General features: G+C 35.6%; 1 protein-coding gene across 5 annotated transcripts in view; it reads left to right on the top strand.

Moving 5' to 3' along the window:
* ANAPC10 (anaphase promoting complex subunit 10) overlaps positions 1-15,825 on the top strand; it is a 115,121-nt gene that overhangs the window by 32,981 nt on the left and 66,315 nt on the right. For 2 of the 5 annotated variants that reach the window (XM_015139298.3, XM_015139299.3), the window contains exon 4: positions 174-294. In XM_015139298.3, the coding sequence (XP_014994784.1) occupies positions 174-294 (121 nt within the window). Of the gene's footprint in view, positions 1-173; positions 295-505; positions 1,638-2,804; positions 3,013-11,054; positions 11,483-15,825 lie in introns of those variants that run through there. The other 3 variants (XM_078002303.1, XM_028848785.2, XM_015139300.3) reach the window with 3 other exon arrangements.

Genomic DNA, 15,825 nt, shown 5'->3' with positions numbered 1-15,825 from the left:
TCTGGACCTATATTTTTACATTTTTCATTTTTATTGTTGAAATTAAAGGATATGAAAATGTTGATTCAAATACTCCTTTTAGCAAACTATGATTTTTGAAGTCAGAAGATAAGATGCATTGGAAATCTTTTCATATGATGAAGTGCATGTTATTTTTACTTTATTGCTTTTAGAAGAAAAACAACAGTGAAGACATTATGTATTTATGCAGACTACAAATCTGATGAAAGCTATACTCCAAGCAAGATCTCAGTCAGAGTAGGAAATAATTTTCACAACCTTCAAGAAATTCGGGTATGTCTTTCAAATTTTTAAAAATATGTCATCCTTTAACTTTTACTTATTAGAAGATAGTCACAGTTGACATTACATTAGATATGTTAAAATGTTAATATATAAAAGGAAAATATTGGAGAAAACATGTTTGAGTGTAAAATTTATTTTCTTCTGAATTCTGATTGTTCTCTTTATTTTTTCCACGATATTTTATTATTGAAATTATCAGACCTACGGAAAATCTCAAAGAATTGTGCAGTGAACCCCAATATACTCATCTCCTAATTTCTTCAGTTGTTAATATTTTGCTATATTTGCTTTATTACAATATGTCCATCTAATTTTTTTGTGCGTTTAAAAATAATTTGTGTGTATTTGCCCATTTCACCCCAATTACCAGTGTGATATATTGGTAGATTTATCAACATTTGCTTAATTTTCTTTTTTTAAGATAAAATTTATGCACAGTTTTGCATAATCTTAAGTATATTGTTTGGTGAGTTTTGACAAACACATACATTTATGTAATCCCAACTCCTGTTAAAATATAGAACATTTCCACCATTCCAGATAATTCCCTCATATCTGTTCCCAGTCAGTCTTCATCTCTATCTTACCCTCAGAAAGAACTATTATACTGATTTTATAGATTGATTGATTTTTTTATCATAGATCCATGTTGCCTGTTTTACAATGTCATATGAACAGAGTCATACAGGATATAACTTTTATGTAAGGCTTCTTTCACTCAGCCTAGGGTTTTTGAGAGTCGTCCATGTAGTTGCAAGTGTCACTGCTTCATTCTTTTTTACTTCTGAGTTGTATTTCACTGTTTGAGTATACCACAATATATTTATCCTACGTGAAGTTATTAGGACAGTGCTTTAGTCCTGAAGTATTTCAGAAGTATTTTCAATAACTTTGAACTACGTAATTGTCAAGCTCTGGCTGTTGACATTTTTGGGTCAGAAAATCATTAAGCCTAAATAATCATTAAAATCTGGTGATTCTGAGAGATTTGGGAAGCACTTGTGATCTTTGAAAGGTCTCCAGTTAAGTTAATTTGTGGTCTTGGTTCTTATTTGACTTAATGTTTATATTAAGACTGTGTCTCTAAATTTATATTTCTTATCGGAGTTAGTAATAAAATACTTTATACAAATGACATGTACTGCATATGTATTGACAGATAAGAACAGGTGAGGATATTGTCCAAGATATTTTTGTTGTTGTTTTGTCCTTTGAGATATTCATTGTTTTTTTAAAAAAATTATTAAATAAAAATTGTATGTATCGTGTACAGTATGATGGTTTGAAATATGTATACTTTGTAGAATGGCTAAATAAAGCTAGTTAACATATGCATTACTTTCACATACCACTTTTTTGTGGTGAGAACTCTCAAAATCTACTCTCAGCAATCTTCAAGAATATAACACTTTGTTTATTAGTGTAGTCACTATGTTATATACTGGATCTCTTGATTTTATTCTTCCTATCTAACTGAAATTTTGTACCCTTTGACCAACATCTTCCCAATCCCTCTTTCCATTATAGCCCCTCGAAACTATCATTCTCCTGCTTCTGAGTTCAACTTTTTAATATTCCATATATAAATAAGGTCATGTGGTATCTATCTTTCTGTTCCTGGCTTGTTTCATTTAACAGTAGTGTTCTCCAGTTCCATCCATGCTGCTGCAAATGACAGGATTTCCTTCTCTTTAGGGCTGTACAATATTCCATTGGGTATATATACCCCACAGTTTATTTACCCATTCATTCATTCATTGATGAATGCTTAGGTTGATTCTGTATCCTAGCTATTGTGAATAAAGCTCCAGTGAACATGGGAGTGCCATCTTGCTGACATCTGAACTCAAGTTGTTTGTTACTTTGAGCTAACTTTTTGGTCTTGTTATGGACAATTATCTTAACTTACTTTTTTTTTTTTTTTTTTTTTTGAGACAGAGTCTCACTCTGTTGTCCAGGCTGGAGTGCAGTGGTGTGATCTCGGCTCACTGCAACCTCTGCCTCCCAGGTTCAAACAATCCCCATGCCTCAGCCTCTTGAGTAGCTGGGATTACAGGAATGTGCCACCATGCCCAGCTAATTTTTTCTATTTTTAGCAGAGACGGAGTTTCGCTGTGTTGGCCAGGCTGGTCTAGAACTCTGGCCTCAAGTGATTTGCCTCTCTCGGCCTCCCAAAGTGCTAGGATTACAGGCATGAGCCACATGCCCAGCCCTTACTTTTAAGAAACCTTTCTTGAAAACTAATTTCAGCTTTTGAAAATTTGAAAAATTGTTGTAAATTAGATAGTTTTCTTTTAATTTAAAAGCATTTCTTCTTTTGTCTTCTTTTGTCTGACAGGCCATGCTGGTTGATCTGTACTTCCTGTGCTTGAATAGATTAACAAATAAATCAGCTTGTAGTTTTCTTAAGTTCTTCTGTTCACCCAGTGCTTTTTAAATTCAGAATATTTAAAATTTTTTAAAAATCATAATCAATTTTTTTTTCCTTTTTTTGACAGAGTCTTACTCTGTCACCCAGGCTGGAGTGCAATGGCCTGATCTCAGCTCACTGCAGCCTCTGCCTCCCGGGTTCAAGTGATTCTCCTACCTCAGCCTCCTTTGTATTTTTAGTAGAGACGGGGTTTTGCCATCTTGGCTGGGCTGGTCTCGAACTCCTGACTTCAAGTGATCCACTCACCTCAGCCTTCCAAAGTGCTGAAACTACAGGTTTGAGCCACCGCACCTGGCCTCTTATTTTTGGACCAACTGACAGCCCTTCTTTTAGTCACATATCTGATACATTTAATTAGTGTTTGGTTCTCTGATGACTTGACATATTAAATTGTACTTTATTAAAAATTTCACATTATCAAATGATTGGATCACTCATATTGATAAACCTTTTGTAAGTAGAGTTGGCTTCTTTTGATTTATAACTAAAGATTTATCATATAGCTCCTCAGGCAGTTGTGATAAGTGAAACACTAGCAATAAAATGTTTTGATTTGATATACATGGTATATATTTGAAACATCCACTAGATGTCACTGTTGTCCTTTAGTCTCTAGTTTCATAGCCTATTTGTAGTAAGTTCAAGACCTCAAGTAATCTTAGTTGTACTAGTTTTTCCTAGAGAATATATATGCAAGAACTCTTTGATGCATTTTTGGGAAGTGTACATATTCATGTGAAATTTCTAGGTATTTGTATTAAAGATGTTTTGTATTCTATTGTAAATTTTACTAACATTAAATAAGGATTTTGAGAAGTTAACAGGAGAAACTTTAAGTGATATTTGGACCTTGTAAAATACTTTTAATCTAGTCTTTGCTTCTATTATGTCATCTAAGTGCTGAAACATTAGCCATATAGAAAAAGAGCTCTTATAGGTAGTCTCTTAATTTTTTCTAAGTGTTTATATTTCTGTTTAGTGACCACATGGCCTCATGAGACCAGTAATACAAAATATTACCAGGTGATAATGTGAGTTGTTTTCCTGGAAAACTTATTGAACATACTACTTTTCTGCAATAGTTCTCACTAAGGAACCATAATTTTTGGATGTTTCTTTAAATTATTAGTGCCTAGCTTTTGCAGCTCATGATATGAATACTTTTATCTTTTAATTATACATCTTTGTATGAGATTTATACTGTTTACCTTTTTTTCTTTCTAAGTTAAATAAGAGCCTGATGGCACTTTGCTTTTTAAGGAAAGATGAAGCAGATCATGGTTTTATTTTTTCTGTTATTCTACCACAATATCTAAATATATATAAAAAATCTTTGCTGCTTCTAACTCAGATACTAAAACAAGTAATTAAAATAGTGTGAATTTTTTATGAGGTTTTTAGAGTCATCATTTAATTAGTTATAGTACTGATTTAACTGAGTGGAAAATCCACCTAAATCTTTTTATATTTTTCCATGGATGCTTGCCCACTGGAGGGTGTAGTGTAGTGTGTATTGAAATGTTTTAATAGATTTTCCTTTTTTTTTTTTTTTTTACTAGAAATTATGAATTTGTTTACTTGAAATGCTTGTTTCTTTGTAATTGTTGATTTGAAGTAGTAACTGAAAAAATAGTCTAAGATGAGAAAAGCTGATAGCTACCTTATTTAGCAATAAATTCTTTTCTATCCTATTTTCCTTCATTTTAGTTATGAAGCATGTATTGTATCTAGATCTTTGTTACTTCTATTGATAACTCTCTACAAAGGCATCAGACCCTTCCTTTAATACCCTAGAATGTGTATTTTAACCACTATACCAGAGGACTTAAATTGAACTTTCTGCTAAGTAGTCACAAGATACTAAAACTGAATTTGGCCAAACAGAATATGTTTAATGACAAAATTGAAATTATTTATGCTTCTCATTGTACTTTCTTGTATTCAAAATATCCCATTCCACATAAATTGAAAACCAACAATTTAAGAACATTTTATAAGATGTTTGCAATTTATTGCTTCTACACAAGAGACTGTTTCTGTATAGAAGTGATAATTTAGCATTTCTGAGTCTACATTGTCTTTCTTTGCAGAATGCCTCATCTCAGTTGGGTTACTTTTGTGTATGAATTCATGTTATTCAAGAGAAATTTTCAGATCAAGATGGTAGTTTTTAAATTCTTAAATCTTTTGCATTTTAGCATTATGTTTTGATATAATGTTGTTCTTTTCTTTTGCTCTCAGAAGGGAAAATAACGTGTGAGATAATTTTTTTTTTAATCATTTAGAGCAACAGACCAAAGAACATTATATTTTAAATGTGACCATTATAGCATTTTAGAAAATATCTCTAGCTGAAATTCAAGGATACTTAAAGTCCTTTTCAATTTGCTAACTAGTTATTGTTGTTTTTAAAAATTATTGTAGAATATTTTGTACTTAAATATGAAACTAAAGTGTTTTTTAGACTTACTGTGACAGTTCTCAAATTATTTCTATATTGTTATATGAGAAACAACTTGTTAAGGTTAAGTAGATACTTTCAGCATATGTGAAAGTTGTCCTTTGGTTTATTGCTTCTAAAATTTGTGGCCATGAGAGGATAAAATATTGATAGAGCACAAGATCGAGTACTTAAGTGAATTTTAAGCCCTGTTTTTGTCTTCAGATAATAAAGCTGTTATCAAGTGATTTTTTTTTAAAAGAGGCTTGAAATAAGTCTTCAGTGTTAAAGAGAGCTGTAATGTTTTCCCATGGTTTCATGTGGCCTTTCGCTCTCTACTTGTGTCCTTATTTCAGTAGCACAACCATGTGAGTCCATATATGGTACTTTGACAGAAGTGGTTCATATGTCAGTTCTTCTGATAAAATAATATTTCCTATTATAATTTGAGTTCCACTAATGTATGTGATAGAGTAAGAAGATGCAACAAAAGCTCTGGCTCTATTCGTTGATCCCAAAATCTACTTATATTTACTTTCTTATGAGGGGCCTATTTTAAACAATTTAATATAAAGTGGAATGACTTAGGCAGTATCTATAAATATCAATTGGTTTGATAAGACAGAAAGTGTAATTTATCAAGTCTTTGGAAAAATAGTTTTTGTTGAATTTAGATAGTTTAAAAGATTTTTTTAAAAAAAATTAGTTTCATAACTAACTTTAGTTCATCTTTGAAGTCATTGTAGAATGTTTTGGTGTGATACACATAATTTTTAGGCCAAAAAATGTTATCTTCTAACGTTCTCTGGAAACAATGCATAGAATTTTTGAAAATGTTTATTTGTTGTATGCATGACTTATTTCTAAAGTGGAGCTGAGGTAACTATGCATTTGGGGCATATTTCCTTTTGGAACTAAAATATGTTATACAGAAAAGTATCATCTGTATTTTTAAGAAGAAGTATCATCTATATTTTTAAGAAACTTTATTGTATCTTGTTTTTGTTTGACCACAAACTTATACTATAGATTATTTAAGAGATGTAGTCTGGCATTTCATACAAAACAGATTCATGCTTTATTCTGTGAATAATGCTGTGGGGCCTGCCAAGTGCCAGGTAATATGTTAGATACTGGGGATACAATAAAGTCACAGTTTCTGCCTTTGAGCACTTCATAGTCTCATGGAAGAGATACGCAAAAAATTCTCAGTTGCCATATAGTATAGTAAGTACCTGGAGGTGGCTATGGGAACACAATGGAATATTGTGTTTAAAAACACAATATTGTTTTGTGGTTTTAAGAGCCCAATGTTTTAAAAAGCTGAAGAGGCTGATGGTTCAACTGACTGTTTCGGATAAATACAAAGCCTATTCAGGTGCAAAATCAAGTGGAGGCATTCTAGCAGGGTCATGATGTACATAAAGGTATGGAAGCACAGTAGCATGGTATAGTGACAGAAGTGCAAGTAATTCAGTCTGCCTGGAAGCTGGATAGGTCTGAGGGAGTGATAAGAAAGACTGAAGAAGTATTTATTCATTCAACACATTTATTGTGATGTAACATGGCTCCCATACATAAGTTTACATTCTTGTAGGGAAATAAATATAGTATATAATTGTTTCAGTGAAAATGTATAGTCATATTGTACATAATGTCAGACATTAAATGAGGAAACTTTGACACAGCTTAATCATGGGAATGCTGGAGCTGGAGCACCTAAAGACCAGGTAGGTATAATATTAGCCAGGTAAAAATTATGAGGATTTAATTAAGGCTACAGCAGTTGGGTTCCAGAGGAAGGGATATATTTGAAATAAATTAAAAGGACTTGTGACTGATTGCTACCTGGGATGTATTCAGAATATTGGGTAGAATTCGAGTAAGTAGAAAGGGGCATCTAGAATTCTTAGCTTAGGCAACTGGTTGAAAGTTGGCATTTACTAGAAATGGCTTACAGAGAGGGAACATTCTGAGGGGGAGGGGCAGAGAGAAAGGGGCTTCGATAATAAGATTAATTTTGGTCACTGATTTCTGGTATCTCTTCAAATGGAGGGATTTTCAGTAGGTAGTCCATGGATAGTAGGGTATGGTATATGGATCTGAACCTAAGGAAAGAAGTCTGGGTTAGAGGTATAGATTTGGGAATCATCAGTGTGTAAATCGAAGTTTAGATATAAAATAAAAGTTCTAGGGCTGGGACCATGAAGATGCCAATATTCAATAATTGAATAGGAAAAGATTATCCAGTGACGAAAGCTGAGAGGAACTCCCAGAAAGATGAGAAGAAAATTAAGAGAATATGTTGTCACAGAAGCGGAAAGAAGTCAGGAGTATCTAGGCAGATAGGGACTGAAACATTTCCTGTATTTCATGTTTTAATAGGCAGTTTGCTTAATGTAATTTACTTAATGCAATTCTGAACTAAGGTAGTTCTTGAAACTTGTTTAAGCACTCTTTGGAGTAATTGTTTCTAAATTTATCGATTGGGAACCAATGAAATGATTTAATAGCAGGAATTCCATCTTTTCTAATTATAATATTTGTGCCAAATAAGATGATTCTGAGGAGGATTGTTGTTTTATTTCATAATGTGTTGATTTGGAAGGTTTTGTGCTGCTAATGCATACTTAAAGTAAACTTAGAAGTTGATGAATTTTCTTTCAAGAACATTGTCCTGTAAAGGTCACTTTTTTCAAGTGATCTTTTACAGCAGTTATAGAAGACCTACACTGTTTCTTTTAGGCAAAATGGCAATGGTAATAGCTTAGGGCAAAGAAGACAAAAAACCTACAAAATCTAAATTCCCTGTATTTAACCATATGACAGAATATAATTCAATAGAAATATGCATTTTACTTATGAAAATGAAAATAACATGGTTTTAGAAATGTAGATTATCAACCCCTCTTATAAGGAAAACATACTGGGAATATAGCCTGCTGATCAGAGCAGGGTGGGCACCTGGCTGAGAACCTAGCATAGTGTCTGAAACAGTAGGTATTTCATTAAAGTGTTGTTAAATAACCATACTGTTACAGGGCCCCGCCACTTACCCAAACTTGTTAACTTTTGGGTCGGGGGTTTCCGCACTATAGTCTCTCCAGTGGTCGCCAGAAAGATGTTACAAGAAAAGGGGTCCCAATCCAGACCCCAAGAAGGAGTTCTTGTATCTTGTGCAAGAAGGAATTCAGGGCACATCCATAAAGTGAAAGCAAGTTTATTAAAAAAGTAGAGGAATGAAAGAATGGCTACTACATAGAGCAGCCCCGAGGGCTGCTGGTTGCCCATCTTTATGGTTATTTCTTGATGGTATGCTGAACAAGGGGTGGATTATTCATGCCTCCCCTTTTTAGACCATATAGGGTAACTTCCTGACTTTGCCCTGGCATTTGTAAACTGTCATGGTGATGATGGGAGTGTAGCAGTGAGGACGACCAGAGGTCACTCTTGTGACCATCTTGGTTTTGGTGGGTTTAGGCCAGCTTCTTTACTGCAGCCTGTTTTATTAGCAGGGTCTTTATGACCTGTATCTTATGCTGACCTTGTATCTCATCTGGTGACTTAGCATGCCTTAACCGTCTGGGAATGCAGCCCAGTAAGTCTCAGCTTCATTATACCCAGCTCCTCTTCAAGATGGAGTTGCTCTGGTTTCACACGCCTCTGACATTACCAGCAGTTCATAGGCTTGCTGTTGACCCATGCTTGTGTAGTTTGCTTCAAAAAGATTATCTGGGCAAATCAGATTCCCTGTCTTAGACATTTTAAAAACTTTTTTAATTGCAAAACCATACCATAAAATTTACCACCTAAACCATTTTTTATGCACAGTTAGTTCGGTAGTGTTACATATATGGTATTCACGTGGTTGTGAATACACATTTCCAGAACTTTTTTGTCTTTCAAAACCAAAAATCATTGTCATTAAGTAACAACTCCCAGTTTCCCCCTTCTCCAGGCCCTAGTGAGCACTATTCTAGTTTTTGTTTCTATGAATTTGACTGCTTTAGATACCTCATATAAGTGAAATCATACAATATTTGTCATTTTTTGACTAGCTTACTTCACTTAGCATAATGTACTCAAGCTTCATGTTGTATCATGTGACAGGATTTCCTTTATTTATTTTTAAGTTTAATTTATTTTTTATTTTTTGAGACAGAGTCTAGCTCTGTCACCCAGGCTGGAGTGCAGTGACATGATCTCGACTCACTACAGCCTCTGCCTCCTAAGTTCAAGTGATTCTCATGCCTCAGCCTCCTGAGTAGCTGGGACTACAGGCACATACCACCATGCCTGGCTAACTTTTGTATTTTTAGTGTAGACAGGGTTTCACCATTTGGGGCAGGCTCGTCTCGAACTCCTGACCTCAGGTGATCCACCCACCTCGGCCTCTCAGAGTGCTGGGATTACAGGCGTGAGCCACCTCAGCAGCCTCCTTTTTTTTTAAAGACCAAAAAATATTCAGCAGGTACAAAATGTGTGTACTTCATTTTGCTTATCTATTCATCTCTCAGCGGTCACTTGGGTTGTTCCCACCTCTTGCCTAGTGTGAATAGTAGTGCTGTGAACAGTGGGTGTTCACATATCTTAAGATCCTTTATTCATCTCTTTTGGGTATATATGCAGATGTTGGATTTCTGGATCACAAGGTAGTTCTATTTTTAATTTTTTTGCCTTAGAAATTTAACTCAGAAGAAACAGAGGCAAAGTTAGCATTGGCAAGATCTGATACTGAGAGACAGTGATATGGAAAAGGGTGGGTAAGGTGAAGGGCCATGAGCAAACTGAAGTTATAAAGTAAAAGAGTACACCTATAAGATATGAGAAGACACAGAATGGTGTAGAATGAATAAAATAGATGCAAGAGTAGAGACATAATAAGGAGAAAGAACAATAAACTAGAGCAAGTGTCTGGTGTCTCTGATAGTCTTCATTTACTGACCTCTTTCATACTTGACCACTTTTCCTTGAGTTCCATGTACAAACATATGCACACACAGACATGCGCGTGTGCAAACACACACACACACACACACACACAAAATTCAGTATGTCCCCTCATCCTGTGGTAAGTTTTTTTTTTTTTTTGAGACAGAGTCTCGCTCCGTTGCTCAGGCTGGAGTGCAGTGGCGCAATCTCGCTCACTGCAAGCTCCGCCTTCCAGGTTCACACCATTCTCCTGCCTTAGCCTCCGGAGTAGCTGGGACTATAGGCACCCGCCCCCATGCCTGGCTAATTTTTTGTGTATATTTTTTAGTAGAGATGGGGTTTCACCGTGTTGGCCAGGATGGTCTCGATCTCCTGACCTTGTGATCCGCCTGCCTCGGCCTCCCAAATGCTGGGATTACAGGTGTGAGCCACCACGCCGGGTGTGGTAAGTTTTGAGTAAATATTTCTGGCAACTAACATGTTGCTGATTAAAACAGTAGTAATCGGGCTGGGCATGGTGACTCAGGCCTGTAATACCAGCACTTTGGGAGGCCGAGGCAGGCAGATCACAAAGTCAAGAGATTGAGACCATCCTGGCCAACATGGTGAAATCCCGTCTCTACTAAAATTAGAAAAATTAGCTGGAAGTGTTGGCAAGTGCCTGTAATCCCAGCTACTCAGGAGACTGAGGTAGGAGAATTGCTTGAACCTGGGAGGCAGAGGTTGCAGTGAGCCGAGATTGTGCCACTGCAGTCCAGCCTGGTGACAGAGTGAGACTTCACCTCCAAAAAAAAGGGAAAAAAAAAAAAAGAAAACACACGGTAGTAATCAGTTGAAAGAGCTGCAGTAAATCTTGCTGAAACTACCTGCTAAAGTATTTTATCATAATTTAAAAGTATATCTTAATAGAGGTGAGCTACTCAGGAACCTCATTTTTTTTTCCAGCCTCATGTTTTACATGTGGTAAATGAAGAATCAGTGAATCTCAAGACTCAGGATGAAGGAATGAGAATATTGAAGCAGAAACTGCAAATAAAAGAGAATGGATACTTTTTTGTGTCCATTTCTCCTTCATAAAGGAATGAAGAGAATTCTTCATACAAGGATTTGTAGATATTTGGGAATCTTTCCTTTTGTATTTGAAATTACAGTTGATGGTACCAAACAGAAACCGTAGCTTAGCAATCTCACCACTTTTTTAGAATCAGTTGCCTACTTTGTAATTAGATAATTAATTAAGAATGATAATTAGCTAATTGGATGGCCTACAACTAGTCTTGATTTCTGATAATTAAGTAGGACAGAGGCAGTATGTAGAGGAAGCTTTCAAAGAACTTACAATGAGAAAAGATCTAGATTTAGACTAAGTGATACCATAAGTATGAGGCAATAGTAGGGAATTGTTCAGATGATACGTTAGCTATCTATTTTAATCTTTATTGAGCATAAAGTGTTTAGATTTAATCTTGTTCCAAGTTAACATGTTTCCTGAGTAGCTATGTGAATTTTCTGTTACTTAATTTTGATAATGAAAAGATTAAATTTTTGTTCTGGTTCTTATGTATCTCCTAAGTTCCCATTCTTTGCCACCAGATAAACAAAACATAATGGCAGGTCCCTCATATTGAAAATATATAATCTTCTCTACATCTTCTTCCTCATCAGTCAGGATAAGGTTTCTTAGGGTTTGCCTGGCACACTTAGCTAAAATAATAATAGTATTTATAGTACACTGGCAACTGCTGTTTTTCCTACTTCTTCCCTGAGACTGTATATATGCTGCTAAAGAAATGAGATTTTTATAATAAATGAGTGTCCCAATTTTTTTTTTTTTTCCGAAACGGAGTCTCGCTCTGTCACCCGGGCTGGAGTGCAGTGGTGCGGTCTTGGCTCACTTGTACCTTTGCCTCCCAGGTTCAAGCGATTCTCCTGTCTCAGCCTCCCGAGTAGCTGGGATTACAGGCATGCACCACCACGCCCAGCTAATATTTTGTATTTTTAGTAGAGATGGGTTTTCACCGTGTTAGCCAGGATGATCTTGATCTCCTGACCTTGTGATCCGCCCATCTTGGCCTCCCAAAGTGCTGGGATTACAGGCATGAGCCACTGCGCCTAGCCCCCAGTATTTTTTCTTAATAGGAAAACCTCTCTAATTTTATAATAGAAATCAATATAGTTGTTTATAAATGAAACTTAGAGCCAGTAACAACTAAAATACTATTTTATTGTATTAGTATATCTATTTTATCTGTGAGAACAACTGAAATTAGAAAATATGTGGATTCTACCTCTGTAAACTGGTTAGGCTAGTGTTATTTTACTAATTCTTAAATTTAGCTTTTTAAAATTGACAGAAAATTATGTATATTTATGGTGCTTATAATGATGTCTTGATATTTGTATATGTTGTGGACTGACTAAATCAAGCTAATTAACATAGGTAATACCTCACATATATGTCATTTTTTTGTGGTGTGAACGCTTAAATCTGTCTTAGCAATTTTCAAGTATACAATATATTGTTATTAATTGTACTCAGTGATGCACAGTAGATGACTTGAACTTATTTCTTATGCCTCACTGAAATTTTATGTCCTTTGACCAACATCTTCCAACTGTCCCCATTACTCATAGCCCCGGGTAACCATCATCCTACTCTCTACTTCTGTGAGTTCACCGTTAGATTCCGTGTATAAGTGAGAACGTGCAGTTCTTTTTCACTCCAATTTTTTTTAAAAACATTACTTAAAATCTTGTTTTCTATAACATACAGTTTTTCAATTTTGTAGGAGTTAACTAAGTAATCAGACTATGTGAAATCCTCTGAGGTTGACTAAAAGGTACTCTGTGATTATTTAATAGTGTCCTTAGACTAAATTAAATTTTTCAGGAAAATTATAATATCCTTCAAAGTCCTGTTGGCTCCTTCTCTCATTTCACTTAATTATGCTGAATCTGGCCAATCCATATATATAATTTACATAGAATGTCTCTTTACAATAACCGTATGCAATAATAACTATGTGGCTGTTGGCCTGTTCCTCTAACTGCATGAATTTTTCATGAATTCTTTGAGATTCATGAAAAAAATGAATAGTTCTTTAAAAATTACTGCATCCATTTTCATTGTCTGCTAAGAACTACACAGGCCTACCTCATTTTATTGCTTTTCACCTTATTGTACTTTACAGATACTGCATTTTATTACAGATTGAAGCTTTGTGGCAATCCTATGTCAAGGAAGTCTGTTGGCACCATTTTTTCAGTAGTGTGTGCTCAATTCCTGTTTCTATCACATTTTGGTAATTCTCACAATATTTCAAACCTTTTCATTATTATTATAACTTTTGTGGTGATCTGTGATCAGTGATTCTTAATGATACTATTGTAATTGTTTTGGGACCCCATGAACCATGCTCATATAATATAGCAAACTTAATTGATAAATATTGTGTTCTGACTACTCCTCCAACTGGCTGCTTCCTTATCTCTTTCTGTCTAATTGTGCTTTCCTATTCCCTGAGACACAGCAATATCGAAATTAGGCCAATTAATAACCTAATTAATTGGCATAATTCAATTAGGCCTCTAACTAATGATGATGGTCTCTAACTATTTAAGTGAGTTTCACATCTCTCACTGTAACTCAACAGCCAGAAAGAATTAAGCTTAATGAAGAAGACATTTTGAAAGTCAAGATAATATGCTAAAAACTAGGCCTCTTACTCCAAACAGTGAAGTTGTGAATACAAGAGAAAAGTTCTGAAGGAAATTAAACATGCTACTCTAGTGAACACATGAATCATAAGGAAGCATTACAGCCTTATTACTGATATGGAGAAAGTTTGAGTAGCCTAGATAGAAGATTAAACCAGCCACAACATTCCCTTAAGCCAAAGCCTAATTCACAGTAAGGCCCAAATTCTCTTCAATGTTAGGAAGGCTGAGAGAGGTGAAGAAGCTACAGAAGAAAAGTTTGAAACTAGCCGAGGTTGGTTCATGAGGTTTCAGGAAAGAAGCTGTCTCCATAACATAAAAGAGCCAGGTGAAGCAGCAAGTGCTGATGGAGGAGCTGTAGCAAGTTACCCGGCAGACCTGTTTAAAATAGTTGATGAGGGTAGATACACAGAGCAACACATTTTCAATGTAGACAAAAAGCCTTCTACTGCAAGGTACCAACTAAGACTTTCATAGCTGGAGAGGAGAAGTCAATGCCTGGATTGAAAGCTTCACAGTACAGGCTGGCTCTTTTGTTAGGGGCTGATGCAGCTAGTGAGTTTAAGTTGAAGGCAGCCCTCACTATTCTAAAAATCCTAGGGCCCTTAAGAATTACGCTAAATTTATTCTGCCCGTGTGCTCTAAATGGAAGAACAAAGCCTGAATGACAGCGCATCTGTTTAGAGCATGGTTTCCTGAATATTTTAATCCCATTGTAAAGACCTACTGCTCAGAGAAAAAGATTTATTTCAAAATACTACACTCGCTGACAATGCATATAGTCACCCAAGAGCTTTGATGGAGATGTACAAGGAGGTAATACAACATGTATTATGCAGCCCATGGAGCAAGGAATAATTTTGACTTCCAAGTCTTATTATGTAAGAAATACATTTCTTAAGGCATTAGCTGCCATAAATAGTGGCAAATGATCTGATGGATCTAGGCAAAGCAAATTGAAAATCTTCTGGAAACAACTTACCATTCTAGATGTTACTGAGAATATTTGTGATTTACGTGAAAAGGTCAAAATATGAACATTAACAGGAGTTTGGAAGAAGTTGATTCCAGTCCTCATGGATAACTTCAAGGGTCTAAAGGCTTCATTGGAGGGAGTAACTGCAGATGTAGTGGAAACAGCAAGAGAACTACAATTAGAAAGGGAGCCTGAAGGTCAGGTGTGGTGGCTCACGCCTGTACTCCTAGCATTTTGGGAGGCTGGGGTGGGAGAATCTCTTGATCCCAGGAGCTCAAGACCAGCCTGGGCAATATAACAAGACCCCCATCTCTACAAAAGAAATTCAGAAAAATTAATTGAGTGTGGTGGTGCACATCTGTAGTCCCAGCTACCTGGGAGGCTGAGGTGGGAGGATTGCTTAAGCCCGGGTGACGGCGGTTCCAGTGAGCCATAATCATGCCATTGCACTTCAGCATGGGCTACAGAGAGAGACCCTATCTCAAAAAAACAAAAATGGAGCCTGAAGATGTGACCAAATTGCAGCAATCTCATTATAAAACTTGAATAGGTGAAGAGCTGCTTCTGATGAATGAGCTAAGAAAGAAGTTTTTAGTGTGTGAAGGTGCTGTGAGCATTCTTGAAATGACAACAAAGAATTTAGAATATTGCATCATCTTAGTTGATAAAGCAGTAGTAGCACAGTTTGAGAAGACTGACTCCAATTTTTAAAGAAATTCTACTGTCAGCGAAATGCTGTTAAATGGCATTGCATGCTATAGAGAATATTTTTCATGAAAGGAATATTGCATAAATGAGGTAAACTTCAGTGTTGTCTTATTTTAAGAAATTGCTTCAGCCACCTCAGACTTTAGTAACTACCACTTTAATCTGTCAGTAGCCATCACCATTAAGTGAGATCCTCTACCTCCAAAAAAATTATAACTTGCTGAAGAATCAAGGGATTGTTAGCAATTTTTAGCAGTAAAATTTTTTTTGTGAGGATACGTACATTATTCTTTAGACATAATGTTAATGCACACT

The sequence above is a fragment of the Macaca mulatta genome, chromosome 5, assembly GCF_049350105.2.
Source record: "Macaca mulatta isolate MMU2019108-1 chromosome 5, T2T-MMU8v2.0, whole genome shotgun sequence".
Lineage (NCBI taxonomy): Eukaryota > Metazoa > Chordata > Mammalia > Primates > Cercopithecidae > Macaca > Macaca mulatta.
This window is presented reverse-complemented; position numbering and strand designations above follow the sequence as displayed.